Source organism: Hypomesus nipponensis, chromosome 27, assembly GCF_054491055.1.
Source record: "Hypomesus nipponensis isolate SF chromosome 27, ASM5449105v1, whole genome shotgun sequence".
Classification (NCBI taxonomy): domain Eukaryota; kingdom Metazoa; phylum Chordata; class Actinopteri; order Osmeriformes; family Osmeridae; genus Hypomesus; species Hypomesus nipponensis.
In genome coordinates, this window is record NC_140387.1 from 11782437 (window position 1) to 11796187 (window position 13751).

Sequence of the window (13751 nt, forward strand, 5' to 3'; positions counted from 1 at the left end):
CTTTAGGATTTCTCAATACACTGCTACTTGTAGCCTACTAGATCAGGGAGCAGTGAACCATAGTCTACAAATGAAACAACCGTGTTAGCAACTAGTTATATAGCTTATCTCTCCCTAGTATGTCGCTTTGGATAAAAGCGTCTGCTAAATGACAAAATGTAAATAGGTTAACATGGTAGAACTAGCTAGCTACTCACCAGTGGTCTCCAGTTTTTCCGCGTTGTTTCTCATTACGGCACTTTTGCTGTATTGTTTGGAATATGCCTGACTCCTAACGTCGGGTGACCAGACGTCCTCTTTTTCCCGGACATGTCCTCTTTTCGAGACCTAAAAAATGCGTCCAGCAGGCATTCCAAAATTGTCCGGGATTTTGCCTCGTCGTCCGTTTGCCTCGTGTTTCTCTGGGTCTTTCACAAACTATTACGCTCTAACAAGTGAAGGAAAGGATATCTCTCTTACGTTCCACCTTCTTGTTCGAGCTCTGACTGTATAGAGAATTGTCATTGGTCGACCGCCTCTCAGTGTTGCCAGATGCACAATAATTATCCTCCAGATCCGATCATTTTGATCCGAAGGTGCGACATGCAATACATGACCAGTACCCCAGCAGTGTGGAAGCTGCTTAATATCAAACGTCCACAAAGTTTTCATGGATGTAATGTTTTTAAACAGATATTTCAATATAATTGAGTATGCATACGTAATATTCATGAAGATTGCATAGATTCAAAAGCATTTGTTGCTTGCTTTTGAATCAATGCAAACCAGCTACGCCAACGAAAAGCTAGCTAGGCCTATCTTGGGTGGTCTGTAGCCTATACATACTTGAGTGAGTTTTGCTAATTCACACCAGATACAACTGCATAGATTAAAAAGCATACGGCATACATTTGTTGCTGCTCATTTACACTTCAAAACACTAATGGTGAAGTGTAGAATGAAACAGTTTTCTTCTCATTTGTCTCAGTGTAAAGGCAAGGCTGATATGTGGCAGCCTCAGATAGTTAAAACAGTTGCATCAAACGAATACATTGGACAATTGTGGCAATTTCGCAATTGCCACAATTTTGGTTGCATGTGATCCCCAAATGTAATCTGTGCGACCTCAAAAGACTACTTTTACATGAATTACTGGACAGGTTCAAGTGGACACTGCATCTTTAAGGGCGCAGTGAGCTATGGGCTATGTTGTGATAGCTAGCTACGTTTTCTGTTCATAAGTATTGTCTTTGTAGGCCAACTTGAATAAAAAACACACAAAGCTTTGGGCCAAAGGTTCAAGTGAGTCTCTCTATCCTCTCTGCTACATACCAACTGTTGACACTTATGAATAGAAAGGGCAGAGTATTAGCTTTGGTCAGCTTTGGGACAAAGGTTAAGAAACGGTTGACTTTTCAAGGTAAAATTGGATGAAATTGCGCATGGTAATTCAGAATGATGTCATCTTGAAGCTAATAAGGTTTGAAAAACCATCAGTCAAAATGATATTTGATTTATTGACGCAAAGATATTGAGGCAATGTGGACATTTACATAAATACACCCATTCAGCCATTTTTTATTGCATTTCTTATTCCACCCCATTCCATTTCACCCCATATGAAGACACGTATTCTACACATCTGTAACAAATTTCAAGTCAATCGGATCTATGGTTCATGAGGAAAATGGTTTTGAAGGTTGTATCAAATTTGGACAGTACTGCAAAATCTATCATGGCGGACCTTATGGGCCCTTGAGGCTTTTTTGTTCTCAATGAGAAATAAGGCATGTATACCAAATTTCAGGCATTTTGGAGTAATGGGGCACTGGGGAAATCATGTAGACTTTGGGTGTGGCTTATAGCGCCACCTATGGGCGTACATGTGCCATTAACGGTCAGGGAATAATGAGTGTGCTGTTGTATCATTGGGCCAAAATGGAAAAAATTGAAGATTTTTGAGCTATTGAGCCATTTTAGGAGAGGAGGGGAAAAAAAAGACTACTAACAAAAACAATAGATTTCCTCCTGCCGGAGGAACCTTGATAAAAGTTAAATTTGCAGGTCGCACATGTGCGAGTAGAGTAAATTATTGCACAGTCTCAAAAATATGGTCTCAAAAAGCTACCATTTGGTCGCAATCTAGATCACTGGCTAAGCAGTTAGTAAAATGTGTGATTTAGGGATTTGTGACTGTGGCTAGCATTAATTGCACTTTGCCACAAAAACTTACCTTCCAGATAGTAATAGCAACACATTTTAGAAAGAGACACACATTTTTAACATGTCCACGCAGTAACATGACCAAAGACTGATGGAGGAGTTAGGGTGGGAAATAATAATAAATAGTAAATATATCTGAGATAACAATAGCATGCCTTGCTGATAACAAGCATACTCATTTGGCATGTTTTTTTTTAATCATAGCATAAACTACCCAATTTGTTCCTTAGAAATTTTGTCTGGTGTTGATGGGCTGAAAGTGCGGCAAAAGTCTGTATTGAGTAAAAAAAAAAAAGAAACAACCCCATGGTTTTGGAGAGTTCCCCCTCCATACTTTGCTTTCAAGCCCAGGTATGGCGTTCTCATTGACACAAATTACAGGGCTTTCAATTAAATCCTAATACTATTACAATACTATGTTTACTTTGGTGTGGAACAAACTCACTAGGCCCATAGCCCAGTTCCAAGGAATGACTTGAGGGCCTAACTTTTCCCGCTCTTCTTCCCCAACCCCCTTCCCCTTCCTCACATACACATACACTAATCCCTCGTTTTGGTCTGTCAGAGCGTCTGTTATGCAACATGCTGTTAAGCCCTTGGCCTGGAGTCTGAACAGCAGAGCAGAGATAGCATCTATCAATGAGACAAAACTGCTGTGGGAGTGAGGTCATTTCCCACTAGGGCTACAGCACTGACTTTCATGCCCTCAATTAAATACTTAAGATACACTGCCTTTTATCAGCACTGGTAACTCATATGAGTGAAAGAAAAAAACAACCCCTAGACCTTTTCTTTGAGGTTACAAAAATGGTCTGCACAGTATGTTCTACAGCTTCATGTGATGCTTTTGCCAACATTGTGTTTTTCCTAAACAGAAAACAAATAACTGTTTTTGTTCCAATGCCCACATGGCAGTTTAAAGGTCAAAGCACAAACACGCATACCCTATTATGAAAGACCACTTCTTGGTGTTTCAACCTCCTACTTGATTTCCTTTGTTACCGCTCTCTCTAGAGGCAGACGCTCAAACAGAGAACAATTTAACCGCAACCAGACAAATTGATAGATGGTTAGACAGACTGATACAAAAAGGCCTATCCAAAGACACTGACAACGCAATGTACACATTGCAAGGACCATATTTTGATTACCAACCCTCACCTTGAATGAACATGCAAAAATTGTGGTAAAAACTGAAAGTACTGAGTCCATGTTCCAAGTATCCAGTACTCACCTTCTTGGTCTTGACAGTGGAGTGGCAACAATCCCCTCCGTCATAGTTACAGAATGCTCTGTTGTTGACTGAGTCACAATAGTTGTCTCCCATGAACGGCTGAAACCGAGAAAGGTAGAAAAGGATGAGAATACAAATGACATATTTACAGGACCAGGAAAAATATACGGTAGACATTATTTAAACTTTGCAATTCATTAAAGAATGTGGGCATTACAACCCATTTATAGTAATGATTTCTAATGTAAGTCCAGCTCAAACCCTTTTTTGTTTGTTTAGTATACTCAAAGCAGATTTGCTGATTAATCCTCATAGTTTTCCTTTTCTTCTACTGTGACCTTTTAAGCAATGAGAGGGCCAGGTGTGTAAATCGAACAGAGGACACCTTTTATAGAAGTGCCGAGCCGGTTTCAGCCGCAGTTAGGGGTCAAATGACCCGAGTCTTTAAACACATACTTTGTTGTTACTGACACGTACTGACACTCCAGTTTCAAGTGTGGATGGTGGGTTACGCAAGGGCAGTGGTGCTTATAAAATGAAAGTTGCATTTGATAAATCGGTAACACTTTAGAATAATGGTCCGTTGTTAACGAGTAGCTATGCAGGAAGTAATAGGTAGTAATACATTAACACCGAACTTAATACTATTAACTAATATGGAACCAAGATGAACTAAGCAGTAAGTAATGGCAAATTTAGTACAAAGGTAGTTCCTTGGTAGGTATTTGATTATTACAAAATAAATATATCCTCTTTGAGAACTACTTGTGAACCATGACCAATTAAGAAAGAATAACCAATTAATTACAAATCACAAAAGTAACATGTTTTTTTAAAACTCTAAACATGGTCATAACATTTCAGAAACTTGTGCTTAAAATGAGTTATTTGTGGAAACCAGTTTATGAATATTAACGTTACAACACCCCCCCCCCCCCCACCCAATATTTGATCATACTGTATGATTATGAGGGCAATTTCGATGTGACTGCTAGTACGTCTTTCTACAGCTCCGAAAATATTAAATCCCAGCCGGTCCATTTTCCAAATCCAGTCGACTTGTTTTACGCTATACATTAACGAAACCTATTTGTCCTGAAATCCATGGAATGTTTTCCCTATTCATTTGTACTCTGGTGCACCGTCAATAAGTGAGTTTGAGGCGCGAAATCAGACAGACATTTGACACATTTTTATGGATGGTAAATATCCAGTGTTTGGCTAACAAAATCCTTTAGATTACGACTAGGTGAATTTCAATTGAATTTCAAATTGAAGAATTAGTGCGAATTTCGATTGCAATACTATACAGAATGATGATTGGGACTTTTTACAAGCTAGCCGACAACTAGAAACAACTGTAACCAGCGATTTAGGCCACGTTCCTGTTCTCTGAATTGGGGTATCTAGCAAGTTATTTTAAAGTCCTGCCATTTGTTCTTTCTTTCTTCCTTCCTTCATCATTTTCATCCCTTTGGAATTGCGTTGCTGTTGTATTTCGCAGTACTGGCCAATGCTAGACTCATTATAGAGTGATTGGCCTATACGTTGGTTTGGGTTAAGGTTAGCCATGTACTTACGTATTACTTATTTAGCCATTATGTTTGATTCAGTTTCTCATCACAGTTTGTTGAATGTGTTGAATGTTTCATTCCAAAATACAGAATTTTTGTTTAAATGCTAGGTTTCATCAAGAATGTTTAATTCAGACGTATTTTACAAAGTGCTCTGTTCTTGCATGCCCATGTGCATTTTTGCATTATGTAGGATTTTCTTTTACGATTTCATGGAAATCTTTCAGTGCATATAATTAAAATGAAAAAATTAAAAATGTTAGACCCAATCACTGCAGTTGTTTTATGTTGTAGTTCTCGCGTGGTGACATGTTAGTGAGGTGTTAACATGTTTTCCACTTTGAAATAATGGTCCAGATCACAGTTACTGCGGGAAGACAAGGTAACGTTTGAGTAATTAGTGAGGAGTTAACATGTTTGTCACTTTAAAATGATGGTCCACATCACTAGTAGTTCCTGCGGGATGACAAGGTAAAGCTTGAGTAATTAGTGAAGAGTTAACGAGTTAACAAGTAATATAATAAATAATTTAATTGTATATTTGACACTTACTGTACAGGCATACATTTCTGTGAGGCACTAGTTATTTTAACAAACATTGTAATCTTGAAGATGTGGTTTTGCGCTTATCGCAACATAAATGCAGCCCATGTCTTCATTAAGGATGCAAATTATTTTTGACAAGGGAACATCAATGGTTAAATTCATATCCTAAAGAGAAGTCCTCCTCAGGTGGCTACTGTAACATAAATGTTGGTCTTTGAAGTCTGACACATATTGAACTGACACTCAAGAGCTCATAATAGTGAACTAATCCAATCATGAGCGTGTCAGCATCACTTCCTAATTATCACAATTTTTAAAAAAAGATCATTATTTGTATTATTCTATGTTTAAGATTGAAATAAACAGAGAACATATGTCCATCCTTTGGTATGAGTACTAGTCACAATCTCAACCTGTAGCTAACATATTTGGGGGGGATATAATATTCATAAACTGGTTTCCACAAAGAACCCATTTCAGGCACAAGTTTCTGAAATGTTATGACCATGTTAAGATTTTTTTTTTTTTTCACTTTTTAGACATGTTACTTTTGTGATTAGTAATTAATTGTTTATTCTGTCTTAATTGGTCATGGTTCACAAGTAGTTCTCAATGAGGATATATTTATTTAGTAATAATCAAATACCTACCAAGGAACTTTCTTTGTACAAAATGTGCTATTACTTACTGCTTAGTTCATCTTGGTTCCATATTAGTTCATAGTATTAAGTTTGGTGTTAATGTAGTACTAACTATTACTTCCTGCATAGCTACTCGTTAACAACGGACCATTATTCTAAAGTGTTACCGATAAATCAAGTAGGCGGCCTATCTATTACAACTAACCTGACAGATCATTTAGAATAGCCTACATTTAACTAAATTGAATAAATAGGCTAATCTGGGGTATTGCAATGTGCACAGGACTTATTTTTTGAGCTGGTAAACCTTGAATGCATCTTTGAGGCTATTTGAAAGGTGCAATATCCCTTCCACCATTCTGATGATCGATCGCGTAGCGAATCAATGTATTTTGTCTCAATAGTTTCTTTCAACGTTCTCTAGGTTATTCAAATTCCAGTTACCCAACATTCCATTCCTACTCTTACAGCTCAAGAATACATTTCATTTAGCTTATTATTACCAGTGTTGGGTGTAACGCGTTAATAAGTAACGCGTTACTGTAATTAAATTACTTATCCACTGAAAAAGTTAAGTAAGGGATTACTGTTCATCTTAAGGTAATTTCATTACAGTTACTTGTAATGTACTTGCGTTACATACCTACTATAAATTAGTCAAACAGTTCTGTATAAATCAATATTGAATTAAAATCTAAACGTATCGTTTTAGGGTAAAGGTGAACGCTGCCTCTTTAAAATCGTTAGCTGTAGTGCAGTTGCACAGAAGACGCGAGTTTTTGCTGCATAAGCGCAAGCTCTAGCGGTTTGAAGTGGTAGATTTTGGACTCGGCGGAAGCAATAGCTCTAGCTGTTTTACCAAATGGAAATATTCCAAATACTTTACCTTTTTGTCACAGGTTAACAAGAACATTAATGTCAAGTCCAAGCTATGTCCTGGGAGAAAAAACGATACGCACAAGTAACCTACTGAAGCACCTCACAAGGCAGCATCAACGAACAGTTTTCAGTGATCCATGTTCATCAGAATCAGATTGAGAAAGGGTTTTAATCGCCATGAAAGTTTGCACAGACAAGGAATATACTTTGGCATCGACAGATAACACCTCAGCAACACCTGTTAAGCAGGCAAAACTTGATTTTACATCGCCAGTGCAGAAAGTGTTTGAAGGTGATCTTAAAAAGATTATTGCAAACTAGATTGCAGGAAGAGATGCTACTGCTGCATACTGTAGAATAATGTGATGTCATGTTTAACTTTAAGTTAAGCTTTTGTGTTATGCACATATTGTTTGGTAACTAAAGATGAAAGAAGGTTAAACGTGTTACTAAAATGTTAAGTATTAGTAGGCTATGTTTTAAAAAGGAAAAAGGCTAAACTGTTCCAAGTTTGACTTGTATTTAATTATTGAAAGACTTTCCTTTCTGTTGTCTATCCAGTCAAGGTTTATAGGGATTGTAAGAAGTAATGCATTACATTACTTATTCAGTAATTAAATTACTTTTCAGACAGTAATTACAAAAGTAATTTAACAATATGGATTAAGTAATTAGTAATAAATTACTTTTTTGAAGTAACTTACCCAACACTGATTATTACATTCACACACTCTTAGTACAAATTACATTTGTCTAACAAGTCTTACAATAACTTTGATCAGAGCATTAAGACATCAAGCATCTTATTGACAGTGTGGGAAATCTACACAGTACCATTTACATGTACACAAGGTGTAATGTATTGTGCATAATGATGTTACAAGAAAGTATGTATGCATGTGGTACGTTATAAGATGGCTCAATAAAATGAGTCAAGTTCTGTGACCATCTTTGTCATCTGCCTCATAGAAACAACAAGAAGACAGGGGACTTTGTCATGGTTTGCTGATGAGCTGTACTGAGTCAACAAATGTTGTTCAGATGTATGGATGTCGTTGATCGGTTTGCCTCGAAGAACGACAACTCAACAGTGACTGATTAGTTCTTTTTTAAAGGCTTCTCACAAAACAATGGCAAAAAATAAATAAATACAGACTGGAGGGTTTAATGCTGTTCAAGCAGGACCAGTCTTGGTATGGACATAAGTTACAGACACTGACTGGAAAGCACAAGTATCCTACTATAACTAGAGCTTGTTTGTGAGAGCAGAGATCATTTTGTCATTGTCTCCTTTTTTAATTCAACCTAATCAACACCATAAAGTAGTCTTGTTTTGTCCTTGGCTAATGCATGGACACTGTCAATAAGATACTTGCATTTGCCTTACTGCACTGATCCAAGTTATCAACTATTGTATGTCTGGCAGAATAATGGCTCTAAGCCCAAATCTCAATCAACCTCCTCCCTTGATGTATCATACTCACTCGTCATGTCTTTGCTTCATTCAATCTTTCTCAAAAGATTTCAACCAATGCTGTAGGCCTATGTTGTAGATGTTGTGAACACCTGTTTTGTGTCTTAGAAGAGGTACCTTACACCTTATAACTGTGTAGTTACCATTACTGCTGTTACACTGGTGTCTGTCTAGTGTGTGATTTAAAGTGTAAATGAGAGTTTCCTAAGCAAACTAATACAGCATATTTGAGACTACACAACACAGATGTAGTATCGCTATTTAAGCAAATCCACCAAAAAACTCAAACGTAGAATTCCATAGTTGTTTAGGAAGCTAGCCATGGACAAGCTAACACCCATTATTTGAGTCAAAAGTCCCAGATCAGATTTTCAATTGATGAAACAAACTATCACTCAAATTAGAGACAATGCCTGTGTGAATACCGTCCCGTATGTGGCACTGGGGTTTTAACAGTTTAAGACGTCTGTAATTAGCCGAGTGGTCTTTACACCCTTGGCTACTAACCTGAACTTAAATGCCACAACCTTAACTTGATGTCAATCTGTTCAAGAAAGTTTCCTCTACAGAACTGTGAAAACCGCTAATATTTTCCAGTTGGGACCTATGAGCTATTTGAGTTTATGCCCGATGAGTGGCCGCACCCATGCATTGCAACAAAATAGCGTAATGGAACTCCGACTCGGAATCTGAACTTCAGGGACGCTTGACAAAAAGTGTCCACGTCAAAAATTTGACGTGTCAGGCGTTTTAGAATTGTTAATGTAATGTGTTCCCATATTATTTAAGACTAAAAATGTTACAAACAAGAGGTTGGTTCATGTAACTGAATACATATCTCACTCATACTGGCTAATCAACTAACATGTTATAGTAGTCGACATCCAAAGTCATTGTTGTGAAACTGGCCTTTATCACAAACTGCTGATTAACGGAAGTAGCTTTGATATAATTTTTAAGTATTGTAGTACAGTTAATATGTAATTTAATCATTTCCCATAATTTCCCCAGGAATAACTATTAAAACATATTTCAGGAAAAACGCTTAAACGGGTTTGTCCTCCTGAATTTTCCTGAAAAATGTTTTAATAGTTATTGCTGCTAATTCTAGGGCTACCGGTTTTTCTCCTTGAAGCACAAACATGTATTCGCTTTCCCATCTTTCTTGAAACTGCCTTCCATCCAGGGCCGGATGCAGCCTACTTTGACTGGGGGTGCAGTGAGCATTTCTGGGGGTATCATGATTATGGAAAGGGATCGTATTATTTTTTATAATGATACAATTTTTGAGACTGTTTATCCGAGTGTTAATCAGGCGCGGAGCCAAGCGTTGTAAACATTCGGGGATTAGCCCAAACCTCGGATGTATTCTGGGTTTGATGTGATGCTTGATAGGTACTTCTACAATTAAAGTTTCCCTTAATTTGAGCGCAAAATAGCTTTTTGAGCTTTATGTAAAAAACATTGCCGTTTTCCAATTGGTAAAACCTTGTCTAGTGAAGGTGATATCTTTATCATTTCTGGCTCCAAATTGTTGACAGGGGAAGCAAGAACATGCATCTAGCTTGGCTGAGTACTCTAACCAAGTTCGAGAGCAATACCAACTTGGGCTGAGAAGGACTGAGGGCTGAAAATGCATGTGGGGTACGTTTGCAGAACTGGCTGCAACCGGCTGCATTGGAGAAAACCATGCCTGCCTTCACCCAGAGGTAAACTTTGAACTAAGGTATGGAAATAATATTGAAATTCATAATTCAGCTAAACAGTACATGTAAATCATCATCTGAATTAAAATATGACTAGAAATGGGCAGTGTAGTTGCTGAAAAAGTGCTTATTTTATTGATGAAACGGCTGATTTATAAATTTGCTCCGACTTTTCGATAACCTAGCCAGCATCGCAGTGCAGCGCCACCTACTCTTCTGGCAGTGAATTGCTTTGAGCACCTACAGCCTACGGAGTACTATAAATTCAACAAATCCGTCTAACTCTGTCCGTCTGTCTGTCCGTAACAGAGTCGGAGTAGTATAAATTGGCCTTTAAGTGAAAGGCTACAGCCTACAACTAACGTTGTCAAGTCTTAAAAACATGTTTGTTTATCCAAATATGTCAAATAGTATGGTGTATTTTATCATCTTGCAGCCAAAATTAGCTGCCGAAACGAGAGCTGCAGAGCGGGAGCTAATTGCGGGAACTTTGCGGCCTGTGGCCGTTCCACTTTGATAACATGGGCGCTAAAAGGAAAAAGGCTGCGCTTCCAGGTGTGTGTGTGTGTGTGTGTGGGGGGGGGGGGGGCAGAAATGTCAAACACCTGGGAATAAATACATTGATTAGAAAAAAAGAAGGAATAAATATATAAATATATGTAAAAAAATATTGGGCACCGAAGACCCATTTTGACCCAGGAAAAACCCTGCCTTAAACCACTTTCTTTGATTAATATTATTTCCATACTTCACTTCATCTATCTCTGCCCTTACCTCACATCCTTTAATGCAGTGAAGTTCTGCTGGGTGTGGATACCACTTCAGTCCCATGGTACATACGATGGTCTGCAAGGGGAGAGAAAAGGAACACTTGAACACAATTAAAATACTGACATATAGAATAGAATATCTTTGTCATTTACACTGTACAACAAAATTGGAGGCAATCCTCATCAGGTGCATTTCTCAAGGAATTGCTGAGCTATGACCCAACTTCCTGTTTGGTGTCTTTGCTGCCGATTTTGATTGGCTGTACTGGACAAACAGTTTTGAAAATGTTTTGTGAGGGTTGCTGTGATACTGATGTGTGCCAATTATGGAAAAGATTTGACTATATAACCGGAAATTGACGTCATGGGGTGTGTTGAACTCGTCTCGATCCAGGGAATCCAACAATTCATCATTTTCGAAAATTGGTCTAACGGTTCAAAAGTTACATGTGTAAACACATGTCCCATGTCCAACTTTGACCAGTTGGTGGCGCTAGAGTGCTCAAATGGGAGACATGAAACTTGGTGAAAAGAAAGAAGGGACTGTCCTGACAGTGTGCCAAATTTAACAACTTTTTACCATATAGTTCTAGGGGCTGCCATAGACTCCAATGGGATAAAAAGATTAATAAATATAGCTGCAAGCAGCAATAAGGTGGCCAAGCAGTCATATGACTGAGAAAACTAGTTAGACATCCTCAGAAGGGTGTTACGAATACACGCATCAAATTTGGTGTGAATCCATCAAAGATTTGATAAGATACGACCCAACTTCCTGTTTTCTGGCTTAACGGCATATTTTGAATGGCTGTACCGGGCAAACGGTTTTGAAAATCCAATAAACATATAATGGCTTTTGTGAGGCTTGGTCTGAAGATGATCTCTGCCAAATTTGGTGAAGATTGGAAAACATTTGTAGGAGAGGTTTTTCAGTAATTCAAAATGAGGGCTGCATTAATTTGGCTGTTATCACAAGTTATCATGTACCACGTACGGGATGTCCCAAGATATCATGAGACAAAGGAATCACTTAATAAAGACAAAGGAATCAACAGGTTTTGGCCAAAACACATTTTTGCATCCCGAGGCCACGCCCAGTGATCACATGACACCAAATTGATATCAAGTTTGGTGTTGATTTCCCAAGGAGAGATATGACCCAACATCCTGTTTGGTGTCTGCTGCCGATTTTGATTGGCTGTACCGGACACATGGTTTTGAAAATCAAAAATCCTTTCAAAATGTTTAGTGAGGGTTGCTGTGATGATGATGTGTGCCAGTTCTGGGGACAATTTGACAAAAATTGAAGGAGGAGATGCGAAAAAACTTTTTTCCTAAATTCCAAAATGGCAGAAAATCTATATAACCGGAAATTGACGTCATAGGATGTGTTGAACTCGTCTTGACCCAGGGAATCCTATGGTACCTCATTTTAGAAAATTAGTCATACGATTCAAAAGTTAAGTGTGTGAACACAAGTCCAACTTTGACCCGTTGGTGGCGCTAGAGCGCTCAAATGGGAGACATGAAACTAGGTGAAAATAAAGAGGGGACTGTGTCTTAATGAGTGTGGCAAATTTCAAAACTTTTTACCATGATTAATAATGATGATAATAAGAAAAGTATATTCTGTATATTTTATATAAAAAATGCATAGCCTACTTATTATTTATAAAGATTACATAGATTTAAAACAGTGGCGATTTCTGTAAGACTGCAAGGGAAGCTCAGCTTCCTCTAACATAAAAAAAAATTAATGGTCAAATATTTACTATTGTGTTAACATTTAAATGCGTTAGAACACATTCATATCGAAGACGAGTTTGTTCAGAATTATCTACATATATTAGCAGCTTGACTGACTGATTTCCTTCTCATTCATTCCCGTAGCGCCACAGTCATTTCCCTGTTGAAGCTCAGCTTCCATGGACTTTAATGGGGTTAATTTGAACAGTTTTTTTCAGTGTTTCGAAACTATATGGTCATTGGATAAATGCTGCGATTATGTACCGCCCTGGACGCATTTACCACTCAAAATACTAAAAGTGGAGAGTAGAATTAAATAGTTGTCTTCTCATTTCCCCTGCAAGGGAAATGGTGATCAGCAGCTTCATAGTTGAATTAAAACCAATACATTTGGCAGACCGGTGTAAAAATTGACCTGATCTCTGTGACTTAAACGTCATTTAAAGTGTTTCCCTTCTCGTGATATTTTCAGGCATTTAGCCTACTCATATTCCATTCATTCATTAATAAAGAACCCCCTTTGAAGCATTACCTGCAGGAGCTTTCTCAGATGGAATCGCAATTCAAATAGTACCATCTGCTAAGTAAGGGATATCCCGCTTATTACACGGCTACTTGCCAACAAAATTACTCAACACAGTGTGTCTTTATACAATTTATTTGTTACCATTCGTAGTGTTGATCAACAGAGAAATAGTTTGCCAAAGACGTTGAACTTCATAGACGTTGAACATTCTTTAGGCTTCAGATCAGCTGACGTCGCTAAGCAACGGAGTACGCTGGGGTTGAAAAGTGACCGGACTACTGTGAGTGCTACGAAAGACAATTCACACTGTTCCTTAAGGTCTCCGAATAGGGTATGTAACATGGGTTGGGCTGAAAATGGCCCGGGTGCTGTTCTATGCTCCCTGATACATCCAGTGAAATTTTCCTGGGAAAAAACGCTAGGTTTTCTCCTTTTATGGTATGCTCATGAATA

At 38.0% G+C, this 13751-nt stretch overlaps 1 protein-coding gene across 1 annotated transcript in view; it reads right to left on the reverse strand.

Moving 5' to 3' along the window:
* The window catches only part of pappaa (pregnancy-associated plasma protein A, pappalysin 1a), a 299873-nt gene that overhangs the window by 32041 nt on the left and 254081 nt on the right, over positions 1 to 13751 (reverse strand). The window contains exons 20-21 of the mRNA XM_084693873.1: positions 11031 to 11102; positions 3437 to 3535 (exon numbers count right to left, since the gene is read on the reverse strand). Of these exons, the coding sequence (XP_084549999.1) occupies positions 3437 to 3535; positions 11031 to 11102 (171 nt within the window). The remainder of the gene's footprint in view (positions 1 to 3436; positions 3536 to 11030; positions 11103 to 13751) is intronic.